Genomic DNA, 27,259 nt, shown 5'->3' with positions numbered 1-27,259 from the left:
TAAAATATTTAGGCCTAGGCTAGGTCCTCAAGCTTAAGATTCCAGAAAAGTATCTGGAACATAATTAGGCTCTGGACCAAATTACTTCTGTAAATGATCCAGCTTTTCAAGTCTGCAGGTTGTAGGTTAATCTTTCAGTCATTCGATAATCCTGGGTAAAGGCTTTTACAGTGTACACCACATGGTCATATGAACAATGAGTTTAGTGACCGATTATTTCACCATACTTGGTATAGTCTGCTGGCTGTACTCTCAGTTTTGTACATTGAAACCCAAAAAGTTCTCAGGACCGCCCTCCAGCCCATCCATTCCTTGACACTAGTGTACTATCAGCCGATGGCCTTTTGATGAAGGTAGAGTAGTCTGACATCTGTCATCAGAAGCTGTTGACTTGCTGTAGTGTGGCTCCCCGGCTGCTCTGTATACGAAGGGAGTGGATTCCTGAGTTAAAGCTGGCACACAAGATGGACGTATCATCGCAGACTGCCAGGGAGGATAATGGCCCAGATCCATCCAAGAACAAGCTGCTCAGACATGCTTATTGAAGAAAAAATATAATAATGAAAACATTTGTAGAAATTTTCTTTTTGTAGCAGATGTAATAATATTCTGCAGTTTCTAGTTTGAAAAGCATCTGGTGACTAATGAAGAGGGCATCTTACAAGAGCAAAAAAATGACACAACATAATGCCTTAATACGGGCTAGAATCTCCAGTGCATACGTACACATACAGTCAGGTCCATAAATATTGGGACATCGACACAATTCTAATCTTTTTGGCTCTATACACCACCACAATGGATTTGAAAGGAAACAAACAAGATGTGCTTTAACTGCAGACTTTCAGCTTTAATTTGAGGGTATTTACATCCAAATCAGGTGAACGGTGTAGGAATTACAACAAGAGTTTTTTAAGGGAAAGAAGTGGAATGTTAAGCAATGGCCAAGTCAATCACCTGACCTAATAAAAATTGAGCATGCATTTCACTTGCTGAAGACAAAACTGAAGGGAAAATGCCCCAAGAACAAGCAGGAACTGAAGACAGTTGCAGTAGAGACCTGGCAGAGCATCACCAGGGATGAAACCCAGCATCTGGTAATGTCTATGCGTTGCAGACTTCAGGCTGCAATTGACTGTAAAGGATTAAAAAGTGAAAGTTTGATTTATGATTGTTAATCTGTCCCATTACTTTGGGTCCCTTAAAAAGTGGGAGGCACATATACAAACGGTTGTAACTCCTATACCTTTCACTTTATTTGAATGTAAATACCCTCAAATTAAAGCTGAAAGTCTGCAGTTAAAGCACACCTTGTTTCATTTCAAATCCATTGTGGTGGTGTATAGAGCCAAAAGGATTAGAATTGTATTGGTGTCCCAATATTTATGGACCTGACTGTAGATAAGCTGCATTCTCAGTTATGCCATCAGTCTCTAATGTGTGGATGGGCTGAATTCTCAGTCACCGGTCTCTAGTGAATGGATAGGGTGCATTCTTTGTAATGTTACTGGTCTCTAGTGATTGGATAGGGTGCATTCTTAGTAATGTCACTGGTCTCTAGTGATTGGATAGGGTGCATTCTCAGTGATGTCACTGATCTCTAATGACTGGATGGGCTGCATGCTCTAGGATTTCACTTAAATAAAAAGAATGTATAGGCTGCATTCTCAGTGATGGCACCAGTCTCTGGAGAATGAATCTGGGCTTTTCTATTGTCACAGGCCTCTAATGAATGGAAAGTTTGCATGTCTCTAATAAATATATAGGGTGCATTTTTATTGATGTTGCAGGCCTATAATAAATAGATAGGTTGCAAGCTTAGTGATGTCAGGAATCTCTCCTCAATGGATTGGCTACAATCTCAGCAATGTCACCAGTCCCAAGTTTTTGGCTAGGCTGCATTTTCTGATTGTGGTATTATTAGTATCTGTAACTTCGAATCTTTATACAAAAGGTGAGCTGGTATCTGCATCTTAATCGTTTGATGCCCAATAAACCCATAATTCAATGGTAATGCAGTACCTACCTCCAGTGTCTCGCTCCCAGACTTTTACCGTACAGTCATGTGATGCAGTGGCTACTAGTGGGGTGTCCCATGTATTTTTAGCAAGAAAGACACATGATGTGGTGCTCTGCAGGTGGCCCTTATATTCACACATCTTGTCTTTTGTCTGTCGGAGGTCCCATAACTGGAAGAAAGAGTACAGTTAGCACTGTTCAAAATTTGAAGCTCTTTTGTTCTTTACTAGAGTCTTGGAAAACTACTGCTAAAGCTGACCACTAGTTACAATCTGATTGTACAATCTCCTTTGGAATTACCAATGACTTTACGTGGGGGACTACCAAACAATGAACTTCCCTTGTCTGATCTATGCCCTTTGGTCTGTTAGCTATACCAATAAAAGTAGTGTTGTGCATAGTTGTGAATATGCTAGAAATTGTGTGAGCCTATACCTTCCTGTGCAATCCGTCTGTGTACTATCAAGAAGTCGAATCTGTTCTTTCAGGTTTCCCAGTGAACTACAGAATACCTTCCCACTAACTTAGGTAGGTGAGGAGAAGGGTAAATGTTGTGAAGTTCAGGAAAACATAGCTGGGCAGGGCTGACAACATTCCTTGCTATTGTAGTCCAGCAAGGTCACTTCTTCAGTCTGGGCCCATACAATTTACCGCCAGGAAGCCTTTGTTGGATATACGATCATCAGCCTATCTGGCAGTTGATAGTGTTTTGCATCTACTGCACTGGTAAAGGTCTAAACCAGGGGTTTCCAACCCGCAGCCTGTAGACCACATGCAGCCCAAGAATGTTAAGCATGCGGCCCAGGGAACGTCTGGAGGGATGCCACACAAGTACAGCAGTCGTGGTGCCCGGCATGGACAAGCCAGGCCCATTCATGTCTGGAGGGATGCCTGAGAATCTGATTTGCAATAGCAGCCATGGCAGCAGGCACTGACAAGAAGCCAGGCACAGGCATTCTGGGTTATCCTGTTTGCAATAGCAGCGTCAGCAGTGAACGCAGGACTCCCAGTTAGGTCCAGGCAAGTAAATGCAGAATAGCTAGATCTAGGGGGGTTCTGGGGTATTGTTACCCCCCCCCCCCAATATTTTAGTTGTGCCTCCTAAAGCACCCTGCCCACAATCCCCCTCTACCACCCACACAGCACATAGTTGAAATCTGATTGTTAACTTGGGATCTACCCAATTTTTTCTGCTCATCAGCTATCATTAAGCTAGGTAGACACTGTTTTTTTGTCGTTCAACCCAGCAGGCAGAATGAAAAAAAAAAAAAAAAAAAAACGTACAGAACGCTTTACTAACACATTAAATGTTAGTGCAGCAATCTCCCCCACTGTGCTACTGTGTTCTGATAAAGGGACTGTCCCCCAGTCAGAACACACTGATCAGCATTGGCAGGCATTGGCTGCCAGTGCTGATTGAATGCAGGTGGAATGCTGGTTTTCCAGCATGCCCGTTCGACAGAAGCCGGTTGTGAGACCGGCTTCTCTCGGGCAGGCAGCTCTACACACATACCGAATGTCTGATGGTTCCTGCTGAACCAGCCAATATTCGGATCATGTGTACTCAGCTTTATTGTTAGTGTATTTTATGTGTGGCCCAAGATAATTCCTCTTCTTCCAATGTGGCCCAGGAAGGTCAAAAGGTTGGACACTCCTGGTCTAGACCCTGGTGTCTGCTTTGTACAAAGAGCTTTTGGGAGAGACAGTGTAGTTCATACCTTGGTTCACCCTAAAAAGAATAAAATTGCACATAGCTGGACTGGAGCACAAGCTGGTCTCTCACCGTAGCTTCACAGCCCTGCCCACCAAAGCCATTGCTGCTGGTCAGGCAGTAATTTCCATCTTCGCTGACATCACAGTGCATTTGTATGTACTGCTTCATTGGAAACATGTGTGCCAATTGCAGGTTACGGATGTCCCAGACACTGGAGGAAGTGAGAAGAGTAAGAAGGAATGTATTGACTAGTAACCAGAAGGAATACCAACTTAGAACCAACTACAACTACAGTCACTGCTACAGGGCCCTGGACCTGGTAAGTGACAGCTGTGTCTAGCTGCATAATGATAATTTCCTAATGTCATTTTTATTCAGAATAAAGAGGGGAAACATGAGTCAAAGGTAAAGGAGCAAACCAAACACATACAGTATATACAGGCCAAAAAATCTTAATTAATTGGACTATAAAATAGCTGCACATTATTTTAGTTACCCATACCTGGAAATATGAAAGTCGAATCCTAGCCAAATGTTGGCCAGCGGTTTAGACAATAATGGCTGTGTGTTGAGTTATTTTGAGGGGACAGAAAATTTACACTGTTATACAAACTGTACATTCACTACTTTACATTGTAGCAAAGTGTCATTTCTTCAGTGTTATCACATGAAAAGATATAATAAAATATTTACAAAAATGTGAGGGGTGTACTCACTTTTGTGAGATACTGTATATACTTTGGAGACAGATTTGCTTTAAATCAGAAAGTGGCTGGGGAATTAAAGTATATCTAACAACTAAAACTCGTTTTTTTTCTAATCCCATCACTTTGTTTAAAGCTAGATTAGTAGATGGGATATTTGTGGCAAACACTGCGGCACTTCCTGACTTTTATGGCCCTTCCAGGTTACAAATGGCCTATAAAACACTCTTTATGGATTTTTCCCATACTTATAAGACTAGAAAATAATTGCATATATTATGGTTTTAGGTTATGTCAGCACTAATGTACTCTTTTATGGCTGTAAGAGGACATATGATAAAACTATAATATTCTACAATCCTAGTATATTACAACAATGAGCAATGATATGACAGGTTACTGACCGGACACTTTTATCCTCCGAGGTCTGAACAACACAGGACTCTCTGGGAACCCAGCAGAGGTGCGTTACCTGCAGAATGGGAAAGTAATATATTGTTAGTTTTGTCATTGTTAAAGTGAACCTTTCATCATAGATGCTAAATCACACAGGTTCTCTCTTGTACAGTCCTGTTCTGCAGAGGGTTACAGGAGTCTCATATCAAATCAGTTACAAATTTACACTACTTTCATTACCATAAATGTTTGCTTTGCACAACTGCATTCACTGGTGTTCTTTATCTTAGCCCTCTTCCCTGCTTCTACCCTATGCTGTATTTTAGCTTTTTTTTTTATACTTGCCTTATAAAGCTGGCCATGCACTGATTGAAATTTGGCTGATTCAGCAGGCACCAGCCAAATGTCATTAAGTGTATGGCCATCCCTACTCAACAACAGCCATTCATTGAACGGACTTCTGTCGAAGGGACATGCTGGAAAACTTTTGTAGAGGAGTGGCTGCAGCTGCTGATCAGTGTACTCTGTATTACTACACTGTGAGTGCAGGGTGCTGTGATGACGTCCCTACAGGGGCTGGGTCCATGATGCCCTGAACTCACAGTTTGTCTTCTGGGTTAAATGAGGAGTCAAAAGAAGTGGTGAAAATGCATTACTGCAGGGGACAGTGCCGGAGAAGAAAGTATTGCAGCCAGTTCTTGTTTGTTTTCAACCACTGCCAGGGGACTTTTTTTTTTAGCAAAGTAGGTAAGACTAGTCCAGCATACAAATGAAAAACAGCACCACCTGCAGGCTGAATGTGAAAATAAAAATATATACTTCTGAAATACAGTAAAACCTTGGATTGCGAGCATAATTCGTTCCGGAAGCATGCTTGTAATCCAAAGCACTCTTATATCAAAGCGAATTTCCCCATAAGAAATAATGGAAACTCAGATGATTCGTTCTAAAACCATTTATTCACAAATCCTTCAATTTATAGTCCATATAAAAAGATTATGGACACAGCGATAGGTTGTGTAACCATACAATGTCCATCCACAAATAGCCGCTTCCACAAGGGGATTGGAAGCAAAATCCAGCAGGAGCTGCAGGGTAGCAATAAGGTTCCATTTAATGAAGGTACAACATTTAGAAACTCACATGGTTGATGAATAAAACAGGCATATCTAAGTATGCAGGCATCCGGGGTAAAGCTGTTCACATAGACCATCTTCTGCACCGCCGGCTGCCAGTCTGTAATCCTGCCCGGGAAGACCACCCTGCAGTAAAGCGATCTGAAAGCAAGGGGCAGCATGGAAAGGATGACGTAGATGATGGTGCGGAGGATGATCTATGTGGACAGCTTTACCACTGATGCCTGCATCCTTAGATATACCTGTTCCAATCATCAGCTGTGACTTGAGGCTACTTGTATATCAAGACATCGCTTGTATATCAAGTCAAAATTTATTTGAAAATTATGCTTGTCTTGCAAAGCGCTCTTAAACCAAGTTACTCTCAAACCAAGGTTTTACTGTATTCTATTTGTATCTTACTTATAGGCATGCAAACAGGGTGTGCAGCATCACCCATGCAGCGCAGATTCCCCCTACTGGCTCACTCCCCCCCCTGCAGCGCTGCCGGCTTCCTTCTCCTTCTTTCCCACCAGCTGCTGCTGTGGGCACACACAGGGGGATCTTTTAGAATTAGCAGAGGAAGGTTCCTGTAAATATGTACTTTACCAACTCCTTCCCTTTCTGAATGAACACAGTGAGTGATCGGTACCATGTGTTTGAGCTTTGGAGTGAACACCCTCATGCTATAGGCTTTGCTTACCTATGATCTTGCTGAAAATGAAAAGTTTTTATTTTGTTTTTAGTTCTGATAAATAATGAAGAAAGAAAATAAGCGGCCATTCACACAGGGGCGACACGACTTGCTGGGGCGACCTGTGAAGTCGCGGTGCACAGCGCGACATGCACGGACTTCATATAATTGAAGTCAATGCAAGTCGCCTCCAGGTCGCCCCAAAGTAGTACAGGACCCTTTTTCTAAGTCGGAGCGACTTGTGTCGCTCCTAGTAGAACGGGTCCTGTGCTAATCAATGGCAGGCGACCTACCGCGACTTGTCAGGTGACCAAGTCGCCTGACAAGTCGCGCTAGTGTGAATGGGGTCTAAAAGGTAATCCCAACTACATACTCTTTTTAGGTAGCAGTGTGATGAAGGTCATCCCATCATCACTAAATATATGCTTTTACTCACCAGGTTTCTAGACACAGCAGTCTTGAGCAAGCATTGGCCAGTCTCCACATCCCATTTACAGAGTGTATTGTCTCTGGAGCCCGTCAGTAGCTGGGTGCCATCTGCAAACAACAGGGGAGATTCTATCAGACAGAAAAGACATTGCTTTTCTTGCACTGGATCTCAACACTGATCCCTGCATTGACTCTCCCAGGACCATTATTGGTGGACTGCCAACTCACAGGTATGTTATGTCTGAGCTTTACAGATACTTTTACTGGCACAATTAAACTTTTATATAATTAGAAGAAGAAATCATTAAGGCAATCTTCCAGTTTTGGGAGATTCCCAATGTTATCAGTGCAAATCAGGAACAATGAAAGCAGAATGTATTCAGGGCACAGTGTCCCTTTAGCATTACTCAAAACTTGCATTTCCATTGTCCCATCTAGCAGTCTTCCCTGTCATCTATGACCAAGCAAAGTGTAGCATGAAATGTGTAAGGATTTTGAGTGTTCCTGATGTTGTTCTGCTAAATCTTCGATAAGAATATTATCTGTAACAATACGTAACAAGCCAGGCAAGTCATTTTTTCATCTTTTATCTATTAAATCTTCTGCCCTTGTTGTTTTAACTTTGGATAGTAAAACATTTTTTTTTTGCAAGTAAATACCTTATACAGCCCACTTCCTCTTTCTTGTCTAGTCATTAGCCTAGCCATAGGGCCTAGGCTAATGATATCATCCACAGCTCTGTCTCTCACTCTTGTGAGAGTTTGCCAGCAAGGGAGGGAGGGATGAATCATAGGAGGGTCAATGAGAGCTGCAGAGCTGGAGGGGGCTGGATAAGGGCGGAGATAACAGGAGAGTGCAGAGATCCATGAGTATTCATCAAGAGAGGAGAAATGTGCAGGCAAGCAGGTGTGTGTGTGTGTCTGTTTAAATCCAGGAAGTGAACAGTCAGCAGCTTCAGCTGCCCAGAGTTAAAATGGCTGCAGCCAGACTTAGTGGAAGGAGATTTCTGCAGCATATTTGGCAACTACAGAATCACAGTATATATAAAATAATATGCAAAGTGGTTGGAGAGAAGCTTCAGAATGGCAAAGATGTTTTTATTACAAATTATGTGAGCAGACTGTAGTTCCTCTTTAGGAAACTGGAGCTGTGCTTGTAACTACTTGGGGGTACCACGGAAGTATCTACATTAAAAACACCAAAATGTAATTCCCTTGATAATAAATTTGACAAAGAATGCAACCTCACCAGGACTTACTGCCAGCCCTGTCACTAACAGATGATGACCCAGGAACTTCTGAGCACTGCCGGCCTTGCAATGCAGATCCCACATGAGAACGGTCTTGTCCCGTGAGGCGCTGAAGAACCGGTTTGACCCAAGCACACAGGTAATCTATAGAACGATGACAGATGTTATCCATTTACATGGAGGCCTTGTAATGTGTACACTTTATATTTACACAAATACATGACAGCACCGATATATATTACCTTGGAAACCTCGCGATCATGCCCCACAAATCTTTTCAGAGCTGTTCCACTTCTCCAGTTCGACACAACAACAGCCTGAGACAAATGTTAAAGGGATGAATGTCATCGCCATTCTATATTATTGGTCAAAAATGTTTTGTTATCCATCTATACATTAGCGGTTCACCATTATTTATATGCTGACATCCAACAGCTTTTAAATCATTTAGTGCCAATAGTATTGACAAATAATATAAATTGCCATAATATATTATTTGTTAAGAGAGAGAGAGAGAGAGAGAGAGAGAGAGAGAGAGAGAGAGAGAGAGAGAGAGAGAGGCCAAGCGCCGATCTAAGTGTAGCAATGCAGATTTTTTATTAACACATAAGAAGAATATTACTCACAAAGGGTGCATAAAAGCAGGCATCTAAAAGCAGTAGGGGGTCTCTGAAGTCACATCCAGGGTGTACTGTCCGGTCCGGCAGTAGCGCTGTTGCTGTGGAGGACGAGCGGTGATCTCCTGTTGCGAGGCAGGGGATGTGCTGATCCTCAGCGGTGGTGGTGCAACGTGGGTCCGCCGGTCGGATGGCTGTGACGTCACTTCCTGAGACACCAGGGGGATAGAACGGCGACGCGTTGCGGAGCTCCGCTCCTTCTTCAGGCCGTCCGCAACGCATCGCCGTTCTATCCCCCTGGTGTCTCAGGAAGTGACGTCACAGCCATCCGACCGGCGGACCCACGCTGCACCACCACCGCTGAGGATCAGCATGTCCCCTGCCTCGCAACAGGAGATCACCGCTCGTCCTCCACAGCAACAGCGCTACTGCCGGACCGGACAGTGCACCCTGGATGTGACTTCAGAGACCCCCTACTCCTTTTAGATGCCTGCTTTTATGCACCCTTTGTGAGTAATATTTTTTGTATGTGTTAATAAAAAACGTGCATTGCTACACTTAGATCGGCGCTTGGCCCTCTCTCTCTCTTTGGATTTACACAGGGTTGCTTCACCCTCTACAAGCCTGCAGCCATCAAAGTGTTCAAGCAATCCCACTGGACTTTACCATTTGCCCACATCATAGACTATTGCAGCAATCTCTCTCCCCCCTCTCCATATATTATTTGTTGTCTGGTCTATGACTGCTGATGATGAAGTCATCATGATGATGATGAGCTGCTGATGAGGTCATCCTTCTGCTCTTTGCTCATGTTTACATGTGTACTGTGCAACGCAAAACAGTCCTTTTTGGCTGCCCCTTCCTCCCCCTGCCTGTTCAGGGGTACAGGAGGCGGATATGAGGACAGATAATGTCCTCATATAAGCTGTAGCTAAAAATGCATGTAATGATGTATTTTTTAATACAGATTTCAATTTATTCTTTTTTGATAAAGCCCAACTCTGTTTTTTATTTTGGTTTAAAGTTCCCTAAGCAGCTAAAATATGCAGCTCTGGTTGAAATACTCAGCATCTCTTTGTTTGTTTTTCCCTAATGGTAATTCTTTTTGGCCAGAAATTCTTAAGGCCTTAAGCTGAGTATACACTTGTAGAATTTTGTTTGACGTTTGTCCTTGTAAAAATGTTTCTAATCATTAGTGGGGGCAAACTGACATTTAATTTCGACCGCATTTAGGAGCAACAAGGAAAATTTTCCTCAAGTGTACAAATTGCTAGCAGTGTACAGTATGTGGTTTTCCCTTGGTAAACTCCATGCATTCCAAAATCGAATGTTAAAAGCAAATGAAATCTTGAACCACTATCGAACGACATTTGAACGTACTGGTATATTCTGTATGAGTTTTCTTTTGAAATTCTATCAGTGTATCCACTGAACGCTTCAGATGACGTCAGTGTGACGAAATGTGTAGGGCGGAGCCTAGCGGTTCTTGTCCATGGAACGCACAGACGATCCCGGACTTCCTGTCACAGCCTGTACCAACGCAAAAAGTCTGGTATCCACATGTAAGTGTTCGATTTAAAATAAATAACAGTTTTAAAGATACTAAACTATGGAAGTTTTATTTTTTATATCCATGTGGAGAAATTCTTATTGAGTGAAGGTGTGGGGAGAGGAGTCGCCCGTTGGGAGAGATGCATACCTGTAGCTGGTTACACCGATTCAGGGGTCCATTATCTGGTGAGTGTAACCCCAAAGGGGAGCACGAGTGAGAGTACTGTGAACTATCGCACAACGGGAGTGTGATTCTGGATCTGCTGCTGTACATAACAAGATATTGTTTTTTGTTCTGGATCCGCTGCCTTATATAAAAAGATATTGCTTTTTGAGAAGCATTACGAAAGGGGCAGTGGCATTTTTGAATAACGGACTCCAAAAGGACATTGAGCACAACTATACAACTGTTTATTAACCCTTTATGTGAAGAGCCGTCCTCTATTAAGGGGCCCTCTGCTGCTACTTTTTTTGCACAGAATTGCATTTGGCACTTAAGTCACTTTAGTGTTTATGCACTCACACCCTATGAAGTGATTAGCACCAATACAGGATTCATTTTTATGTATTGCATGAGTTATACGGTAGAATTTATTGCAGTTGTCACAACTGTTGTACATGCAATGATTGCACAGGTTTTATCAATTGACATTCCTAATCATGTTTATGGTCTGATCACTATTTAACCACTTCCCGCCCGCCCTATAACAGAATGACAGCGGGAATGTGGTTGTGTTATCCTAACCGGACGTTATGTGATGGCGGCAGGATAACACAGCTCTGGGCGCCCCCCGGGGGCGCGCAGAGCGGCGATCGGTGATGCGAGGTGTCAGTCTGACACCCTGCACCTCCGATCTCGGTAAAGAGACTACTGACGTAGCTCTTTACCATGTGATCAGCCGTGTCCTATCACGGCTGGTCACATCGTAAACAGGAACAGCCGTTGATCAGCTTTCCTTAGTTCGTGCCTGACAGGCACGAGTAAAGGAGCGCCGATCGGCGGCTCCCCTGACAAGGGGGGGGGGGGTGCCACTAGATCCACCAGGGATGCCCACTATGACCCCAGGGATGCCCACTATGACCCCAGGGATGCCCACTATGGCCACCAGGGATGGCAATCAGGGCTCAGGGAGCCCCCCATTGCCCTCCCCATCAGTGATGCCCACCAGTGTCCTCCCTATCAGTGCTGCCCACAAGTGCCCATCATTGCCATCCTTAAGTGTCGCCCACCAGTGCCCATTAGTGCCCGTCAGTGCCGATCAGTGCTGCCCATCAGTGCCCACCAGTGCCGCCTATCAGTGCCCATTAGTGCCCGTCAGTGCCACCTATCAGTGTCCATCAATGCCGCCTATCAGTGCCCAGCAGTGCCGCCTATCAGTGCCCACCAATGCTGCATATCTGTGCTACCTATCAGTGCCACATATCAGTGCCTATCAGTGCCACCCCATCAGTGCCACCCCATCAGTGCCTGTCAGTGCAGTCTCATCAGTGCTCATCAGTGCAGGAAAAAACTTATTTATTTACAAAATTGTATAACAAACAAAAAAAACTTTTTTTTTTTTTTTTCAAACTTTTCGGTCTTTTTTTATTTGTTTAGCAAAAAGTAAAAATCGCATATGTGATCAAATACCACCAAAAGAAAGCTCTATTTGTGGGGGGAAAATGACATAAATTTGGTGTAGGTACAGTGTTGCATGACCGCGCAATTGTCATTCAAAATGCAACAGCGCTAAAAGGGGAAAATTGGCCTGGGCAGGAAGGTAGGGAAGTGCCCTGTATTAAAGTGGTTAAGGCAACGCATTAAGGATTTTTTTTTTTTTTTAAATCATTTATTTTTTAACAATAATTTCCATATCACTATTCACACTTATTTATTTAACACAGGCGGCAGCACCACCACCCACTTGCACTTTTTATTTAATGTTATATAGCAGAAAAATATTGTTTTTTTTTCCAGAATTGTCGCTCTTTTTTTGTTTATAGCGCAAAAAATAATAATAAAAAAAAAAAAAAAAAAAAAAAAAAAAAATCGCACAGGTGATCAAATACCACCAAAAGAAAGCTCTATTTGTGGGAAAAAGAAGGACATCGATTTTTTTTCAGTACAGTGTTGCACAACCGCACAATTTTCTGTTAAAGTAACGCAATGCCGAATTGCAAAAAAATGGCCTGGTCATAAAGGGGGCAAATCCTTCCAGTTCAGAAGTGGGTAAACTGAAGTTAGAAGCTGATTGGCTACCAAGCACATCTGCACCAGATTTTTCACTCTCCAGTTTTAGTAAATCAACCCCACTGAGACTGCAGAGCACATGGACCTACCTTCTGATGGGACCCCAACATGGATGCAGAGAGCGTTTCTGAATCATCAAGTCAGCACCACTCCCTGCATCACTGAGTTCCAAAAACTGGGAAGAGCCAGAGTAAAGCCCCGTACACACGTACCGATGGTCGGCTTACAAATGTTCCTCTTTTCTCCCCGGGATGTCGGTGTCTGCTGAAAAGTGCAAAGACAGCACAAGGACAGCACAAGAATTTTGTCCGCCGACTGCAGAAGTGATGTCATGTAATGGTTAACTTTCCCTGTGTTTTCTATTTTCTGAGCATGCCCAGTCTTGCAAATCTGCGGTCTGTCGGCCGAATTGTGTACTGACAGGCGAACAATCGTCCGTTCTGGTGTCGGCATACAAATATTTTCATGTTTGCACGAAAGACTTTTGTCCGCGGATTGTGCGCAGACATCTGTCGGAGGCACCATACTAACACGCGTACAATCGGCAGATCCTTCGTCCACCGACGTTTGTATGCCGACGATCGGTACGTGTGTACGGGCCTTAAGAGAACCATATACGTTGTACTTGCCATGTGATTGGCCTGAAGACATCTGAAAATGAAGAGTATGAAAACCAAAAGAATTAAAAAATAAACGATGAGCAGCCTCCAGGATGGGGTGGGTGGTGAAATATTAGGGGGTCCAGGAGTTGGGCTTTTATATCTGCCTGGAATTCAGTGTAAACATACTCTCCATTTGTTCAGCTTGGCAGAAGTGTGAAATCCTGTGTCCTTCCGTGTAGTACACAATCCGGCAATCTAGCAGAAACCTGAACCCCTGTGCTTTAATTACAGAGTAGCCTATATCACAGTGCAGGTAATTTATCCACAGGAGTGAGGTCACACAATCAGCACTTACCTTGTCTTTCCCTCCCGATACACACAGGTCAGATTTCAGGGCTGAGATGTAAGTAACGGCATCATTGTGAGCTCGGGTTTGCTGTGGGATTGGCTGGGCTGGGAGACTCTCCTCCGCATGGTGGTCAGTCCTGAATGTAAAATGTCACAATTTATCCAGTAAATCATTCACCTACAGCAATCTTTCTCAACCTTTTTAACACAGAGGAACCCTTGGAATACATTTCCAGTTTCAGGGAAATCCTGCTAAAAATGCTATATCTGCAACTCATGATACATTAGTTTATGGTCAGCAGGGGTGGACTGGGCCAGGGGGGCAATTGCCCCCTGGGCTGCTCGGATTCCCCCGTAAAAAGGTTGCACCGCTTCTGCCACAGACATGCCTAAAGGATTCCTGGTGAAGAGAAGTAAAAAGTCCCCGCCGCTGACCTACTGAGTGCGGGATGAAGACAAGGACAGAGCGCAGTCCCCCCAAGCATGGATGGCGTAAACTGTGTCTGAGCAGAGGCCGGTTCCATGCCCCATTGAAGACTCTCCTCCCCCAGGCAGCCCCGATCGAGCTGTCCCAGCTCCAACCAACCGCCCCCTGCTGGCCAGGTCAGGAACCCGGATTTGGCTGGTGAGTAGAGAGTACCTGGAGCAGGGCTTCAGCCTGGAATGGGGGGTCAGGGGGAGGCCGGAAAGAGGGAGAGTGGGAGGGGGGGCCCGAGTTGCTGCACCATGGGCCTCTGGTTTGTGCCCCCTTGGCCCGAAGTTGCCAGTCAGCCCCTGATGGTCAGTGGGAAGAATGCTCCTTACACTTGTGGTTATTGGGAAGAATTTTCCCCTACAGATAGCTAAAACGATGAATGGTGTCAGTGGGAACTTATCTGAGGCAAAATATGAGAGAATTGACCGCACTCTGGTAGAGATATTTCTTGAAATCAAAGATGTTTCCTTTATTGTTCCAATAAAATCAAGTGACAGACAGTGTACAAGCAGACAAGGTTAATGCGTTTCACGACATTGCCAGTCGCTTACTCATAACCACACTGAGTGCTTTTTGCCCTAAGTTTTATGAATTTATTAATTTACTATGGGGTTTTATTATATCTCTTGCAATATAGGATATGCATTTTTAATTATATTTTTATCTTTATTGTATATGTTTTATCAATGTGGTTGTAATTTTGCATTTGTGAGAGGAGTTATCCATTGAGACCTGTTTCCGACCGGGGGATGGCGCTGTATCCTCTTGTGTGTCCTAAGTGGTAGTGTCATTTAAGTGTACTTATGCACTCTAGGACCATGAGTGTCCTTTCGGTGAGACAGTATTAAAATCTTTGGTCCTGCAATATGGATCGAGATCTCACTTATATGGGACTATCGAGATGCGCTGGTCATCAGCGACCTTGGAGTCCCTATACGTGCAATTAATTCATTTCTAATTGACATGTTGTTAATAACGGTTCGATTTCCGGGGTGCTGGCACGCAAATTGCTGGCTTCCGGCTTCGGACCGTGTTGATTCCGGTATCAGGGATGCTGGCATGTAAATAACAAACATGTCACACTTACCTTCTCTGTGCAGTGGTTTGGCACAAAGCAGCTCCAATTCTCCTCTTCTCGGGTCCCCCATCTGCATTCCTGATCCTCTTCTCCTGCCGTGTGCCCCCATAGCAAGCATAGCTCTTGAGCCACGGCTCTGTCTATCCATCTCAGCCCCGTGCCCGCTCTCTCTTCACTGATCCACTGGTTGTGATTGACAGTAGTGGAAGCCAATGAGGAGTCAAAGATTCTGACGAGCTGCTGCTCTTGTGCACATCATTGGATCAAGATGGGGCTCAGGTAAGTATTGGGGGGAGGGGGTGGCTGCTGCACACAGAAGGTTTTTTTACCTTCATGCATAGAATGAAGGGACAAAACCTTGAGCACGGTACAGTTTTTTTTTTTTTAATTCAGCCAGCCAACTGAACGAACAAAAACTGTACCAGTTCCCTCATCCACACATTCAAAGTGGATGTGGGAATTCTCCCTGCTGTGTCATTGTATTCTGACAGAGGGATTTCCCCGCCATCAGAATACACTGATCAGTGCTGCAGCCCATGTGATGATCAAGTGAATGTTTTCCAGCAGAACCGTTCACGAGAAGTCGATCAATAGTCTGACTTCTCATGAACGGGAATGAGCATACGTTGATCGAAATTCATCTGGTTCCTGCTGAACCGGCCAAATTTCAATCCATGTATGGCCAGCTAAAGTTTTACATTTTTAGATAAAGAAAATACTTGCTGACCTTGCCAGATATGCAGCATCCAATGTGGATGATATCTCAAATAATGTTATCAGCTTTCCTAACTATCTTTTGTGAACTACAAAACACCCCCTTCCCAGTGGCGGTTGGTGCTTCATCCGTCGGGGGGGGGGTGTCAGACGGACCCCCCCAATCATTCCAGCCGGCACCACCATATCCCCCCCCCCCCCCATGCCAGTTTACTTACCTTGCTCCACGGGACTGACAGGCAGCTTCATGTTCCCTCTCGGTGGCCGTCTCCTCCCTCCTTCTTGGCCAATAGGATGCCTTCTCCTTTCGGCCAATCTGGAAACAGGTCTCAGGACCTGCTTCCTGATTGGCCGGGAGGAGAATCAGTGTGGCAATAGCGAATATTGCTTCTGGCTCTAACCGCAAGCTTCAAAAAAAAAAAAAAGAGAAACAGAAAAATCCCCCATTGGAATCCATGCATCCGGCGCCCTGCATGTGGATTAGGGGGCCGGATGCATTGCTGGGGGGGGCCCTTCCTATGAAATAAAAATGAAGAGAAGGAAGTGTTTATACTACAAATCAGAAGAGTAGCCTAAAGCCTCGTACACACGCGTCGAAAATTGGCAGGGAATTTTCGTCCGGCGACCGATCCGCCGATTTTCGGCTTGTTAGTATGATGCTTCCGACAACCAACTCCGACTTTTCGGGCGAAAAAAATCTGGTGTGCAGGCTATAAAATTTTTGTTGGCCGTCAACACAATGGCCGATTTTCGTGCAGTCAGTACAGATTTCGACAGGGAAAAATCTGATGAGCAAGACTGGGCATGCTCAGAGAAGAAAGAACACAAAGAAAGCAAACCAACACATGACATCACTTCTGAAGTAGAATTTTGTCGGGCGAGAAAATTAGTGTGCAGTCTAGAGCACATTCCAACCAACAAAACACAACTCTGGACAAAAGACGGACGATCGGTCGGCCGATAATCGTTGCGCGTGTACGGGGCTTAAAGATGACAAGGCTGCTTCTCTATAGACATTGGGGTTGATTTACTAAAACTGGAGAGTGCAAAATCTGCTGCAGCTCTGCATAGAAACCAATCAGCTTCCTGATTTGTTTTTTTGTTTTTTGTCAAAGCCTAATTGAACAAGCTGATTTTAGAAGAGGATTGGCTACCAAACACAGCTGCACTAGATTTTGCACTCTCCAGCTTTAGTAAATCAACCCCCATAGTACTTTGGAGTGTTGTCACCCTAGGACAGAATGTGTTTTACTGGCAGGATCACCAGGTGAAAAAAAAAGGAAGAACACATGCGGCACCACATCTAAGGACTGGTAAGCTGCATTGGAATACATTTTTTGGTTTTGGTTTTATAAAGATGCTTTATAAAATTTTTTTACTATTTATATGACATTTTTGTTTTGCATCTATATATTTAATGCAGGGTTTATGATGCAGGATTCACAATGCATTACAATTTTTCTCTGGTGACATCATAGAAGTTGTCTTCCTTCAGGCTCGCTCTGTCTGTCAAACCTCATCAGGAGCCCCATGGAAAGAGGGAAGGCAAGGAGCCACTGCTCTAACTAAGTCACTTTGGTGTCTATAAATTTCAGCTGGAGCTGTTGAACTTGGTAAGCAACTGGCTTTTATTTTTCAGCATAGGGCAAAGAATAGCCAGCAAAGTGTGAAAAGTAGCCTAAAACTATTGCATAATGAAATCTTATCCTATACGTCATATTTACTGTTTCAATAAAGTGCATAGGTAGGTAGGTTAATTGGCTCCTGTCTAAATTGGCCCTAGAATGTGTATATATGAATGTGAGTTAGGGACCTTAGATTGTAAGCTCCTTGAGAGCAGGGACTAATGTGAATGTAAAATAAATCTGCAAAAAACACGCTAATGACAAAAAAATTATACTAGAAATATTGTGCAAAGTCAACTCAACCATGTGATATTAGCATAGTGCATTTAAATATAGATATATCTATATCAGAGCTGTGCTAAGTTGACAACAAATCACAGTGAAAAAACAAAAACATATAATAAAGTCCACGTGAATAAGAAGAATAAATTAATTTCTTCTTTAAAAGTTCAAGTTGATAGAAATTCAGCATCAGCAACAACATGAAGCCTTCTTGGGCAAAACCTCCACCTCTAGTGTTGGGAGTCCTTACCAGATACTGTTGACCTTCTATCTCTAGAGAGGTCTAATAAGCCATAAACATAACCCTCAGCGAGATCACTCACTGGTGAGGGGTAACACTTCCATGGATATCAGGACCAATGGTCTTCCTCCAGACCGACCTCCCCAAAAACATCATAGAAAGCTGGGTTGCCAACCGTCAGTAAATTTACTGACAGTTTGTAAAAATCTGTGATTTTTTACAACTGTCTGCAAATATCAGGGACTGATATTGTGTCATGCTGTGTTGAGTTTGTAAGTGTAAACCAGGCAAATTACTTGTATAATCAGTGTTTTCATATTGCGTTTATACTGCTTAGTATTAGTTTTTAATAGGATTTCTGTCATTTTTTCAGATTGCCAGTAAAAAATGTGCTCCGCCAGTAAATTTTACACGTTTTGTCAGTAAAAAATGCTAGACAGGAGTATTAAAAAGAAAAAAAAATGCTCCAATAGTGTAAAACCTTCCAGGTATTTCATTAAAAGTTAAAATTGCACTTAGACACCTGTGTAGAAAAAAAAAATGTACAGTAAAACCGCACTTCCAGGATCTGTAGGGATGCGATGACGTCAGTACGCAGCTCCGCCCTATGCATTTTGTCATAGATGACGTCTTCTGGGCCCCCCTAGGAGTGTGTCTCTACCTTAGTGATCTTGCTGAGGGTTATAGTCATTGCTTAGTAGACCTCTCTAGAGATAGATAGAGGGTCAACAGTATCTGGTAAGTGCTCCTAACACTAGAGGTTGAGATTTTGCACAAGAAGGCTTCACGTTGTTGCTGGCGATGGATTTCTATCAATTAACTTTTTAAGAAGAGTTCTATTTATTCTGCTTATTCATGTGGACTTTATTATAGGTTTTTTTTTTTTTCCACTGTGATTTGCTGTCAGCTTAGTGCAGCACTGATGAGAATGTACAATATATATGTAAAGTGCTGTATAAATTGTCGGAGCTATAAAATTTACAAAGAATTTGACAATCTACAAGCAGCTTTTTATAAAGTGGTTTATGAAATATTCACACATTAGTGTTCTTCTGCTGTGTGATATGTTAAAACAAAATCCTGCTTTCCACATCTTTGGATCCATCAAAATCTACTTTCCATAGAGATGTATAGTAATAATTGTAAAATGCTACTGAAACGCCCTGCACTAAAACTGCACTACATGAAACACACAGAGGTGAGGATGTGGTCTGAGCACCTTTCATCTTTGTTGGATCTTTGTTTGGATTGTATAGGGTGAGAAGTCACAGTACCTGTACTTCGAGCTGTTACGTTTGACTTTACTCTGGAATTTTCCCATATTTCCAGGCGGGAAGATGGAACACACAGGACAATAGGACCTCTAATGTACCAGACATCAGGAATTCTGTGCAGACACCTATCAGCAAAGAAATATCAGATCACAGACAAATTAGAATTCTTTACCTCTAATGCCTCGTTTCCACTGAGTGGTACGGTACGGTTCAGTACGGTACGGTTCAGAACGGTACACATTGCGTTTCCACTGCCAATAGTAGCCTTTCATGATAGGCGTGGTGTAGCAGGAAATCTGTGATAGACGATTCTCTGTCAACCAATCAAAGTTCTGCAGAGTGTAGCTCCACCCTGTTGGTACGGTACTAATGTGCTTGGTACCCCAACGAAAGGGTACCATAAAGTGGTACGGTAAGGTTCAGAATTAGGGTACCATTCATAATGGAAACGGCATAAATAGCGTACCGTACCAAACCGAACCGTACCAGAAAGCTCAGTGGAAACAAGCCATAAATGTTCATATTCCTATTAGAATTGCAGCATGAGCACAATACTTTTGTCATCTTATTTCTATCATTTTACACTATCACTTAACCACTTAAGGACCAAGCCTGTTTCTGACATGTGTTGCTTACAAGTTAAAATCAAGAAAAAAGGTGGATGTTGGCGCTGCTCTAAGACCTGGTTCACACTGCCATGACTTGTCAGACGACTTGGTCGCCTGACAAGTCACGCTCCATTCTGTGCAATGGAACTGTTCTAATCAGAGCGACTCAAGTCGTTCCAACTTAGAAAAAGGTTCCTGCACTTCGTGGGGGCGACTTCGGAGCGGCTTGCTTTGACTTCTATTAGAGAAGTAGTTTGCAAGCCGTGATGAAGTCGTGGTGCATGGGGCAGTTTCAAAGTCGGGGCGACTTTGAGTCGCCCCAGTGTGAACCGGCTCTGAGTGTTTCTCAGTGAATATGTATATGTAAACAAGAACTGTGCTAATTAAATCGCCAAAAAATATGTAAAAAGTAAAATATATACGTCACCCTACACATATATATCATCATAAATACTATCACATTTATATGTGCAATATAGCAATCCAGTAGATCTGTGCAAATGATTAATAGTGCAAAAATGCCAAAAAAGTGCCAGTGCTTAAAACGACTAAGTGAATATAAAATACGAGAGTCATAAATTAAAGTTCATGCTGCTGTGAAAAATAATTCATAGATTGTGCATAGATGTTGTGACGTCCTGTAAATAAAAAGTGTGCACTGTGTCCATACGATTCCACTCGTAAACTTGCTGCTCCTTCTAGTGCCACCGATGGGGCGCCTTGAGTGGTATTGTTACATTCAGATGTATATTATAGCATGCAGTGGTCCCAGTGTCTTCACTCGTGTCCCCCACCCGGTATCTCACTCACCAGATATCCTACCCCTTGCAACAGGGGATCTCACTGTGTATGAGTGTATCTGGTTGGTGTTACTTCTCGGTATCCTTATGTTACCCCTTGTGTACTCAAGTATAGTGACATCCTCCCAAATAGGTCAATAAAATGAGAAAGATACAACCTCCATAGTGTAAAATTGTATGTGCAGGATTTATTATAAAAAGTAATACACTTACATAAAAAAACAGTCACTGACTTTTTGTCCCCAAAAATATGGTCATTGAAAAAAATATGGAAGACTTTTAGAACCACATCAGGTCAACGTACAGAAAGTATACATAGTCTATAAAGAGGAACATTTCAGGGATAAAAGATGGCCGGAAATAACACTGCGACTCATTGGGAACGGATGCTTTCCAATCCACTTTAGAGTCTTAGAAGATTACAGTGCATATAAATAAACCCATTTAATGCATTTTCAGGATCCCGGAAAGATATCTGTAATCAAATCTGATTAAACAGGAGTCTGAGCTAAACGCAGAATGGAGGCAAGAAAAAAAAAAGAAGGCACATTCCAATGAGAATGATGTATTTGCTCACCATTTCCGACGGCCGTCATTATGTAGCTATGGGAGACAGCCGACCAAATCCCATTAGGATCAGCACTAAGTCAGTCTGATTGACATGACACCACTAGAAAGCTGGTTAGTCCCTTAACCTTCATATAGGGAGGGGGGAGGGCTCAGAATGGCATGATAATAATTATGTACTGTCACCCAGGCAGGGGAAAATGATATATTGAGGGCCCATTCCCACCAGATCCACTGGGATGCATTTTTGACTGCGCCCCAATTGCATAGACAGTCCAAATCCAGGTTATCCTATGGGTATAGTTCACACTATTGCAGAGAGAACCACCTCCGGACTGCCCACTGTATATATACGTCATTACTTTGATGTTAAAGAGGTTGTACACCGAGAAAAAATTTTTTTCTCTTCTTTACATCCTGAAAGAGAAACCCATAATGAGCTACTATGCATCGCATAGTAGCTCATTATGAAATACTTACCTTAGAACGAGCCCCCGCCGTGCCGTCCGCTTACCTGTATGACGGGCGACATGTATAGTCGCCCGTCTTCCGGGATCGCGGCATCCGGCCATCTGATTGGCCGGAGCCGCGGTGACGTCACTCCCGCGCACGCGCGCGGGAGCCGACGGTCACGGCACGGGGCTCTGAAGGAACGGCACGATCTGCCGTTCCTTCAGAGCGCATGCGCCAGTGACGTCACTGGCTGCATTAAAGGTAAATATATCCTAAACGGTACATGTTTAGGAGATATTTACAGTACCTATAGGTAAGCCTTAATATAGGCTTACCTATAGGTACAACTTCCTGAGGAGGGTTTACTTCCTCTTTAAATACCGGGGTTATGGCGGCAGATAGCTATTTTTTTAAACAGTGGGCGATTTGGCGTCCGATAAAAGTGGTCCCGGTGGCGGAATCCCCACGGGATCACTTTTATAGGCAGCGGGAGAGGTGCCCCTCCAGGCGTTTCCCCGCTTGCCAAAGCCGTAACTAAAGGGGGAAAGGATCCGATCCCCTGGAGCGATAGGCAGGAAGTCGAGTGAGGACAAGGTGGCCCCCACTCCCACTCAACTCTATGCCCTTGGAGGACTGGAGCAATGTCTGACGTCACTTCCGCCTAACGGCCTTAAAGGGCCTATTTTTATTTATTTTTTGGTAAATGTAAAATTACATTTTTTTTCTGCTTTGCTTTTAAGTGTAAATGTGAGATCGGAGGTTTTTTTGACCACAGATCTCACAATAAAGAAGCCCCGTCCTGCTTATTTCTATAACAAAGGATGTTTACATTCCTTGTAATAGGAATAAAAGTGATCAACAAAAAAAGCGTTTTAAGCTCGTAAAACGCTCATCTCTAAAGTCTCAAAACGCTCAACAAGCAAAATCCTATTCATTTCAATGGCCCCCTGCTCCCATCTGAGCGTTTTGTCGCCTGAAGCAAAACGCCTGAGGCTCAAAAAAGTACACAAGCTTCTTTTTTAGCAGATTACAAGCGTTTTTGTTAGATGTCAATGCCTGCCTGCAAACACCTGTAAAAAACACCTGAAAAAAAGCCCAAAAAACACCTGCAAACAATACACTCAGGTGTGAATGGAGCCTAAAGGGACAGTGTAAAAAAAAATAAAATAAAATAAATACAATTTAAAGCTCCCCGTCCCTCTGAGCTTGCGCACAGAAGCGAACGCATACGAAAGTCGCGCCCACATTTGTCGGTGTTCAAACCACACATAAGGTATCGCCACAATCATTAGTGTGGGAGAAATAATTCTAGACCTCCTATGTAACTCTAAACAAGTAACCTGTAAAATGTTTTAAAATGTCCCCTATGGTGATTTTTAAGTACCGTAGTTTGTCCCCATTCCAGGAGCGTTGAACTTTACAGTGTTTTCTATTTTTATTTAGTTTAAAAAAGTGTATTTTTCCCCCCCCAAAAAAATGCATTTGCAAGACCGCTGCGCAAATACGGTGCGACATAAAATATTGCAATGATCTCCATTTTATTCTCGAGGGTCTCTGCTAAAAAAAAAAAAAAATATAAAATGTTTGGGGGTTCTAAGTACTTTTCTAGCAAAAAAATACAGATTTTAACTTGTACACAACAAATGTCAGAAATAGGCCCGACCCTAAACCGCTTGCCAACAGCCCGCCGCATATTTACTGTGGCAGGCTGGCTCAGCTGCACGAACCAACGTAGGGGTACGTCGGCTCGCAGGAGCGGTCCTGGGGGCGAGTGCGCGCTGCCAGTGGCGCACGCCCACCCACATTAGGCAGCGGGGATACCGATCCACGGGACCAGTGGCACCGATTGCCACCAGGCACCCGCGATCCTTCCCCGCTGAGAGAGAAGGATGGTCAGCTGTTGTAAACCCAGCTGACCGTTGTTATCTCTGAAATGATCACAGAGCGCCTGTGATCCTCCTATATAGGATCACAGGTCTCTGTGTTGTTTTCACAAGTCCCTCCCCCCACAGTTAGAAAACACTCCCCTAGGCTCACATTTAGCCCTTTGATCACTCCCTTGCCTGCCAGTGTCATTATTACAGTAACAGTGCATATTTTTAGCACTGATCACTGTAGTAATGTCACTGGTACCCCAAAAGTCTCAAAAAGGTCAGTTAGGAGTCCGATCTGTCCGCCGCAATGTCACAGTCCCGCTAAAAATCACTGATTGCCGCCATTACTAGTAATAAATAAATAAATAAAAAATAAATAAAAATTACATAAATCTTTCCCCTAGTTTGTAGACACGATAACTTTTGCGCAAATCAATCAAAATACACTTATTGCGATTTTTTTTTAACCAAAAATATGTGGCAGAAAACAAATTCTCAAATTAAATTAACAAATTATTAAATTATCAAGTTAATTTATTAATTTAATAATTTGTTAATTTAATTTGAGAATAATTTTGATATAATATTTCTCTCACTATACATTGCACTTTAGTTTCACACTTTTTAAGCAGCGCTGATACATTTTTACACATACTTATAAAAAGGCCACTCTTTTTTATCTAGCAGCAGCTTTAACATACAAGTGTGCCATATTTAACCTAAGCGCAGGTACCCCCATTACCATTAAGAATACATATTGGCCTAAAAGGATGAAAAATTTTGATTTTTAAGTTTTTGTTTTTTTTTGGAACTGTTATATAGCAGAAAGTGAAAAATATATATTTTTTTTTTTCAGAATTGTTGCTCTTTTCTTGTTTATATCGCAAAAAATAAAAATCGCAGATGTGATCAAATACCACCAAAAGAAAGCTATATTTGTGGGGAAAAAAAAAGGACATCAATTTTATTTGGGTACAGCGTCGCCCGACTGTGCAATTTTTCATTAAATTAACGCAGTGCCGAATCGCAAAAAAATGGCCTGGTCATTAAGGGGGCAAATCCTTCCGGTCCAGAACTGGTTAACTGACATTTTCTTCTATTGTTCGGGAGATCTCTGCACGAGTTCTGCACACCAGGACAGTTTTAGCTGTCTGTACCCTATATGCGTGTAACATTTGTAACGTTTACATGCCTCCAGCGGTAAAGCACAGACAGGTCCTATTGGCCGCTGCTGGCTGACATGTAATTATCAACAATGTGTAGTCAGCAACACCTGTGCTACTGATTAAACACTATTGATAGACCTCGGCAACCTAGCATCCTTGGTTGCTAGGACGCAGGTGCCCATTCAAGGTTGACATGTAAATATCATTATTGCATAATCAGTGATGGCAGTGCCTCTGACTACATATGATTTGTATTTATGTGTCAGGCCGTGGCAAACAATAGGACACATGGATGCTGTACTGCTGGATTTTGTTTGCGCGATGTTACCGCGATTCAGCAGGCGGAAATCACGGCAACATCACACAGCGTTTTGGGTGCCATTGCAAATCAACGGCAACACACAAGCGTCCCACGATCCGCTACGCCACCATGTGAACGTAGCTTGAAAAGATGGCTAAAAATGCATTAGGCTACGTTCACATGTTGGCGTAGCGGATCGCAGGCAGAATCACTGCGATTCTGCCCGCGATCCGGAAATCGTTGCAAATCGCGGGACGCCTGTGCGTTGCCGTTGATTTGCAATAGCACCCCAAACGCTGTGCGATGTTGCCGCGATTTCCGCCTGCCGATCTGTATGGAAGAGCGCTCCACTGACAGCAGCGAGAGAGCACAGCACAACCCGCACCTCTACCTGGTTTCCTACCTATAAGTTGGGGGTGGGGGGAGCCCACAGGCCTCGGGAACCTTTACACAATGAAGGGGGGGGGGGACACAATCATTGGTGCTGAGATGAGAAATTTGTGCAGGAGGGTAGATTTGTACTATAAGAGGGGATTGGGGGTATTTGTGCTAGGAGGGAGTATTTTTGCTAGGAGAGGGGATTGGGGGGATTTTTACGAGGAGGGGGGTTGTGGTGGGAGAGGGGATTGGGGGGAATTTGTGCCAGGAGAGGGGATTAGGGGGGGATTTGTGCAAGGAGGGGGGATTGCGGAGATTTGTGCGAGGAGGGGGATTTGTGTGAGAAGGGGGGATTTGTGTGAGAAGGGGATTGGGGTTATTTGTGCTAGGAGGGAGTATTTTTGCTAGGAGGGGGGGATTGGGGGGTTTAGTGCGAGGAGGGGGGGTTTGTGCTAGACGACGGGATTGGGGGTAATTTGTGCTGGGGGGGTTTGTGCCAGGAGAGGGGATTAGGGGGGGATTTGTGCAAGGAGGGGGGATTGGGGTTATTTGTGCTAGGAGGGAGTATTTTTGCTAGGAGGGGGGATTGGGGGGTTTAGTGCGAGGAGGGAGGGTTTGTGCTAGGCGACGGGATTGAGGGTAATTTGTGCTGGGGGGGGTTTGTGCCAGGAGAGGGGATTAGGGGGGGATTTGTGCAAGGAGGGGGGATTGGGGAGATTTGTGCGAGGAGGGGGGGATTTGTGCTAGGAGAATGTATAGGGGGATTTGTGCTAGGAGGGGGGATTTTTGTGAGGAGGGGATTGGGGGGGGGGATTTGTGTGAGAGGAGATATGGGGGATTTGTGCCAGGAGAGGGGATTGGGGGGAGGAGGGGATTGGGGGGAATTTGTGCCAGCAGAGGATTGGGGGGGATTTGTGTGAGGAGAGGAGATATGGGGGATTAGTGCTAGGAGAGGGTATAGGGGGATTTGTGTTAGGAGAGGGGATTGGGGGGGGGGGGGGGTATTTGTGTGACGAGAAGGGATTTGTGCTAGGAGAGGGGATTGGGGGGAATTAGTGCTAGGAGAGGTTTTTTGGTGGGGGATTTCTGCTAGGAGTAGCAGCAGGACAATATAGTGTCACCCCCCCCCCCCCCCCCCCGTGACACCATATTTTACCATACCAGGTGACACCAACCCTTCTGACACCACTGATGTGGCCAATTACAGACAGCAACTTCATTAATCAAATCAGCAAACAGCGATTTTCCCATTTGCACAGAGAAGCGCACATTCCCTGATTTAGAGGACAGAAGGTGATCTGATGAGTAATGGAAAGTCTGAACAGAAAATCGCAAACAGTCGCACGGCCTTGGCAATCGCTGGCTTTATCATCCATCCATCCATGAACAGTCACTCATCTGTTATATAATATGGATGAGAGGGAAATGAATGGAGATTATTATCTCCTCCCTGTCACACACACGTGTATAGATCAGCCTCTCATACTACAATAACACAGCCCCTCCGGAGTTATAGATGGATGAAGGTGATTACATGGAGTGCAATGCTGAGCACTACAATGATAACGGCGGCACACAGCCAGCAATAACAAAGGACAGTGCCGCCATTGGTGGAAGAATAGAATAGTGTTACCCCGCACAGCACACGGTGCCCCCGGGGCTCGCCCATCCTCCGCCGTCTTCTTCTCCTCTCCTTAGCAACGCGGCACCGGTTACCAGGCGCGGGTGTCACATGGAAAACCATCCCACCTGAGC

The 27,259-nt window shown here is 43.9% G+C and overlaps 1 protein-coding gene across 1 annotated transcript; it reads right to left on the bottom strand.

The window, feature by feature from the left end:
• WDR31 (WD repeat domain 31) lies at nucleotides 1–27,259 on the bottom strand. Its single transcript, XM_082264563.1, has 10 exons — nucleotides 27,138–27,259; nucleotides 19,358–19,482; nucleotides 13,676–13,805; nucleotides 8,563–8,637; nucleotides 8,320–8,464; nucleotides 7,079–7,179; nucleotides 4,842–4,909; nucleotides 3,803–3,944; nucleotides 2,027–2,189; nucleotides 1–537 (listed from the first exon to the last, which is right to left on the bottom strand). Exons 2-10 carry the CDS (start codon nucleotides 19,402–19,404, stop codon nucleotides 377–379), a joined length of 1,032 nt encoding a protein of 343 aa, XP_082120689.1. The 5' UTR covers nucleotides 19,405–19,482; nucleotides 27,138–27,259; the 3' UTR covers nucleotides 1–376.

The sequence above is a fragment of the Pelophylax lessonae genome, assembly GCF_965119305.1.
Source record: "Pelophylax lessonae genome assembly, chromosome: 7".
NCBI classification, from domain to species: Eukaryota; Metazoa; Chordata; class Amphibia; order Anura; family Ranidae; genus Pelophylax; species Pelophylax lessonae.
Note: the sequence above shows the minus strand (reverse complement) of the source record. Positions and strands in the feature narration are given on the sequence as shown.